The 6,000-nt window shown below is 32.3% G+C and overlaps 1 protein-coding gene across 5 annotated transcripts in view; it reads left to right on the top strand.

The window, feature by feature from the left end:
- prkaa2 (protein kinase AMP-activated catalytic subunit alpha 2) overlaps positions 1 to 6,000 on the top strand; it is a 40,859-nt gene that overhangs the window by 11,893 nt on the left and 22,966 nt on the right. For all 5 annotated transcript variants that reach the window (XR_002665299.1, XR_002665300.1, XM_022751391.1 and 2 more), the window contains exons 2-3: positions 4,074 to 4,215; positions 5,454 to 5,547. Coding sequence is in view for 3 of the 5 variants with exons in the window: in XM_022751391.1 (XP_022607112.1) it covers positions 4,074 to 4,215; positions 5,454 to 5,547 (236 nt within the window). In the remaining 2 variants the exon portion in view is untranslated. The remainder of the gene's footprint in view (positions 1 to 4,073; positions 4,216 to 5,453; positions 5,548 to 6,000) is intronic.

Raw genomic sequence — 6,000 nt, 5'->3', positions numbered from 1 at the left:
AAAAGTCATAGTTTAGTGAGGCATAAAAAGTCATAGTATAGTAAGGTATAAAAAGTCATAAAAAAATTCATAATTTAGTAAGGCATAAAAAGTCATGAAAACGACATAGTATAGTAAGGCATAAAAAGTCATAGTACAGTAAGGCATAAAAAGTCATAGTATAGTAAGGCATAAAAAGTCATAAAAACGACATAAGGCGTATGGCATAAAAAGTCATAAAAACAACATAGTATAGTATAGCATAAAAAGTCATAGTATAATAAGGCATAAAAAGTCATAGTATAGAAAGGCATAAAAAGTCATAAAAAAGTCATAGTTTAGTAAGGCATAAAAAGTCATAAAAAAGTCATAGTATAGTAAGGCATAAAAAGTCATATAAAAGTCATACTTTAGTAAGGCATATAAAGTCATGAAAACGACATAGTATAGTAAGGCATAAAAAGTCATAGTACAGTAAGGCATAAAAAGTCATAAAAACAACATAGTATAGTAAGGCATAAAAAGTCAAAAAAGGCATAGTATAGTAAGGCATAAAAAGTCATAAAAATGACATAGTATAATAAAGCATAAAAAGTCATAGTATAATAAGGCATAAAAAGTCATAGTATAGTAAGGCATAAAAAGTCATAGTATAGTAAGGCATAAAAAGTCATAGTTTAGTAAGGCATAAAAAGTCATGAAAACGACATAGTACAGTAAGACATAAAAAGTCATAGTATAGTAAGGCATAAAAAGTCATAAAAAAAGTCATAGTTTAGTAAGGTATAAAAAGTCATGAAAACGACATAGTATAATAAGGCGTAAAAAGACATAAAAATGACATCCTATAATAAAGCATTAAAAGTCATAGTATAATAAGGCATAAAAAGTCATAGTATAGTAAAGCATAAAAAGTCATAAAAAAGTCATACTTTAGTAAGGCATAAAAAGTCATGAAAACGACATAGTAAAGTAAGGCATAAAAAGTCATAGTATAGTAAGGCATAAAAAGTCATAAAAAAGTCATAGTATAGTAAGGCATAAAAAGTCATATAAAAGTCATACTTTACTAAGGCATATAAAGTCATGAAAACGACATAGTAAAGTAAGGCATAAAAAGTCATAGTACAGTAAGGCATAAAAAGTCAAAAAAGGCATAGTATAGTAAGGCATAAAAAGTCATAGTATAGTAAGGCATAAAAAGTCATAAAAACGACATAGTATAGTAAGGCATAAAAAGTCATAGTATAGTAAGGCATAAAAAGTCATAAAAAAGTCATAGTATTGTAAGGAATAAAAAGACATAGTACAGTAAGGCATAAAAACGACATATTTTATTAAGGCATAAAAATTCAAAAAATGTCATAATATAGTAAGAAACAAAAAGTCATAGTATAGTAAGGAATAAAAAGTTATAAAAACCGCAAAGAATAGTGAGGCACAAAACGTCATGAAAACGACATAGTATAGCAAGGCATGAAAAGTCATAGTATAGCAAGGCACAAAAAGTGTCAAAATCGTCACAGTATAGTAAGGTCCAAAAAGTCATAAAAAGTCATAGTATACTATGGCAATAAAATAACATATTATATTAAGGCATAAAAAGTCATAAAAGCAACATAGTAAAGTAAGGCATAAAAAGTCATAGTATAGTATGGCAATAAAATAACGTATCATATTAAGGCATAAAAAGTCATAAAAGCAACATAGTAAAGTAAGGCATAAAAACGTCATAGTATAGTAAGGCTTAAAAATACACTAGTATAGTAAGGCATAAAAAGTGTTAAAATCGTCATAGTATAGTAAGGCATAAAAAGTGTTAAAATCGTCATAGTATAGTAAGGTACAAAAAGTCATAGTATAGTATGCAATCAAAAGTCACAAAAAAGTCGTCAAAGTATAGTGAGGCATTAAAAGTCATAAAAACTACACAGTATAGTAAGGCATAAAATGTCTTGGTATAGTAAGGCATAAAAAGTCATAAAAACGACAGTATAGTGAGGCATAAAAACGACATATTACTGTAAGGCATAAAAAGTCTTAAAAACGTCATAGTGTACTAAGGCATGAAAGGTGTTAAAATTGTCATAGTATAAAAAGGCATAAAAAGTCATAAAAAAGGCATAATATTGCAAGGCACGAAAAGTCATAAAAACGACATAGTATATTTAGGCATAAAAAGTCATAGTTTGGTAAGGCATAAAAACAACATAGTATAGTAAGCCTTAAAAAGTCATAAAAACGACAGTACAGTAAGGCATAAAAACGACATATTTTATTGAGGCATAAAAAGTCAAAAAATGTCATAGTATAGTAAGGGATTAAAAATCATGGTACATTAAGGCACAAACAGTAATAAAAACGACATAGTATAATAAGGCATAAAAAGTCATTATAGTAAGGAAAAAAAAGTCTTAAAAACGTCATAGTATAGTAACGCATAAAAAGTGCTAGTATAATAAGGCATAAAAACGACATATTACAATAAGGCGTAAAAAATTATAGAAACAACATAGTATAGTAAGGCATAAAAAGTCATAGTATAGTAGGGCATAAAAATGACAGTGTAATAACGCATAAAAAGTGCTAGTATAATAAGGCATAAAAACGACATCTTACAATAAGGCATAAAAAGTTATAAAAACGTCATAGTATAGTAAGACATAAAAAGTCATAGTATAGTAAGGCATAAAAATTACATAATGTACTAAGATCATAAAAACGACATAGTATAATGAGGCAAAAAAAAGAGTACAGTAAGGCATAAAAACGACATACTATAGTAAGGCATAAAAAGTTATAAAAACTACATAGTATAGTGAGGCATAAAAACGACATAGTATAATGAGGCAAAAAAAAGACATAGTATAATGAGGCATAAAAAGTCATAAAAACGTCATAGTATAGTAAGACATAAAAAGTCATAGTATAGTAAGGCATAAAAATGACATAGTGTACTAAGATCATAAAAACGACATAGTATAATGAGGCAAAAAAAAGACATAGTATAATGAGGCATAAACAGTCATAAAAACGGCATAGTATAGTGAAGCATTAAAAGTCATAGTATAGTAAGGCATGAAAAGTCATAAAAACGACATAGTATAATGAGGCATAAACAGTCATAAAAAGACATAGTACAGTAAGGCATAAAAATGACATACTATAGTGAGGCATAAAAAGTCATAAAAACAACATAGTATAGTAAGGCACAAAAACGACATATTATATTAAGGCATAAAAAGTGTTAAAATTGTCATAGTATAGTAAGGCATAAAAAGACATACTATAGTGAGGCATAAAAAATCATGAAAACGACATAGTATAGTGAAGCATAAAAAGTCATAAAAACAACATAGTATAGTAAGGCACAAAAACGACATATTATATTAAGGCATAAAAAGTGTTAAAATTGTCATAGTATAGTGAGGCATAAAAAGTCATAGTATAATGAGACATAAAAATGACATAGTATAGTAAGGCATAAAAAATCATAGAATAGAAAGTGATAAAAAAGTCATAGTATAGTAAGGCATCAAAAAGCATACTTTAATAAGAAATAAAAAAGTCATAGTATAGTAAGGCATAAAAAGTCATAGTATAGTAATGCATAAAAATATCATAGTATAGTAATTGATAAAAAGTCATAGTATAGTAAATGATAAAAAGTCATAGTATAGGAAGTGATAAAAAGTCATGGTATAGTAAGGCATATAATGTCATATTATAATAAAGCATAAAATGTCATAAAAAGTCATAGTATAATAAGGCATAAAAAGTCATAGTATAGTAAATGACAAAAAGTCATAGTGTAGTAAGGCATAAAACGTCTTAATAACTCATAGTATAGTAAGGCATAAAAACATCTTTGGATTGCGAGAGGAAGCCAGAGTTGTACAGTGTAAAAACACAAGTAATTCACTGATATGTTGAAGCCTACAATGCAACACGTTTTCCAATCAAATCTTAACCCTCCAGTACGTCTCCCTGCTTGTATATCTTGTGCCTAACGTCTTGTGTATCAGTTTGGGTGTGTTTCATTTTTATCATCTGTGTTCTGTATCTGCTTCATATATGTGTTCTTTGTTTTTCAGTTGGAGAGCATCAGTTGACGGGCCATAAAGTGGCTGTAAAGATCCTAAACAGACAGAAGATCCGTAGCCTCGATGTCGTGGGGAAGATCAAGCGAGAGATCCAGAATCTCAAACTGTTCAGACACCCACACATCATCAAGCTGTAAGTGGCGAGAGATGACACGTCTTTCTATCAGCTTTAGGATTGTCAGTACTGACAGACTGCACACAGAGATAACTGAGATCTGTTGAATTAGTGGCCGTTGTAATGTGGGGCCTTCTGCTGTGTTGTGTTCTCTCCCTGTGTTGTGGCATGCTTTTCTTCTTCCTGTTTGTTTACTACAGCTGCGCTCTACTGAGCATGCCCATTGGGCTCCCAGGAGGGACACACAAACCTACCAATACACACACACACACACACACACACACACACACACAGGCTTGGAACTAGATAAAGAATTCTGTTCTTTACAAATCTCCAGTTAAGATAATAGGAGTTGCTTTAATTCCTGCATGGTGAAATCCTTGTCCTCATCCCAGTGTCTTGGCTTTTGTTGTGCTTTTTCTTTGACCTTGTCTTCCTTCTTTTTCTTTTCCTTCTGTCTCCTTGTCTCTGTGTGTCTCTCAACACCCTCTGTGTTATTTTTAGGCCAGGGTCAGCGTTAGTCCACCGTCACACTGTAAGCTATGGCAGATATGTGAGCTCTCAGGTCATGAGGGAGGGTGGAACAGTGTGACAGACATATATGTTCATGAAAACAGACACAAATACATACATCTGAGGCACACACACACACACACACACACACACACACACACACAGTCTGCTTGTACTGCATCACAGAGCTTCAGGCACAGATACAGAGCTGAGAAACACAGTCTCTGTTTGATGCATTGGCCCTGTTTGTAAAACCAGCTTGAAATGAATATGACCAAATGTCATAAACGTTGCTCTCAAGCGTCGTTACAGTTTAGTTTTCCCAGAAACTCTCTGTGTGTTTGTAAGGCAGAAGAGAAAAAAGAAAAGAAATAGTGAATTGGTTTGTGTTTATTTCTCCCTCGGTGCCGGCTGTGTGCTGCTGCATCCGGCTTGACAGGAATGAATTAGATTGTGATGAAGTGCAGATTCTCCCATGAGCAACCACTCATGAGATTGGGCCTGTATTTTAATATACCTGACCTTTTATGAAAATAATGCCTACACTCAGCTGCCATACATCACAGCACAGCCTTTCCTCTCTGTGTATTTATGCTGTGTATGTTTTGAAGTAAATAAAATTGGTGTAGAGACTTACAGTTGAGATCAATGCCTGTTACTGATATTTGTATAGTCATGGTTAGATTTCAGGACGTGAAAGAATGTGAATTAATGTCAACACAAATGTATTACTTGTGTTTCAGGTACCAGGTGATCAGTACACCCACTGATTTCTTCATGGTTATGGAGTATGTGTCTGGAGGTGAGCTGTTCGACTACATCTGCAAACATGGACGGGTAAGACGTCTCAGTGTTACCACAGCTCAGACTGGTGAAACAGTGATGGAGTTGTGATGCAGTGGTTTGCTCTAACAGTCATATACAGGTCGTTATGTGCCACTGTTTGTATTTCTTTGATGTTACTTTGATGTTAAATAGTTTTATTTAGGGAAAATTGTCTAAACATTTTCTACTCTGAGTTCATTTATTCTCTCCAGGCATCAAAATCCTGTCAGTGTTTAAACTCTCCCCGTCACTTTCACATATTTTGGATCAAATTAAAAACTTTTTTTTCTGATTAAACTACTGATATAAACCTCCAAGTAATATGAGTTAAAGTTTATGAGTCACAGAAATTAGTTTGACGATAGTGTTGTTGCTTCAGCTGTAGATGAGTATTTTTACTGACCTTTAAATGGTCATTTCCAGTTTCCAGTTCATTTCCTAAGTTCCATTTACACACACACAGAC

The sequence above is a fragment of the Seriola dumerili genome, unplaced genomic scaffold (assembly GCF_002260705.1).
Source record: "Seriola dumerili isolate Sdu_G_001 unplaced genomic scaffold, Sdu_1.0 BDQW01000155.1, whole genome shotgun sequence".
NCBI lineage: Eukaryota > Metazoa > Chordata > Actinopteri > Carangiformes > Carangidae > Seriola > Seriola dumerili.
This window is presented reverse-complemented; position numbering and strand designations above follow the sequence as displayed.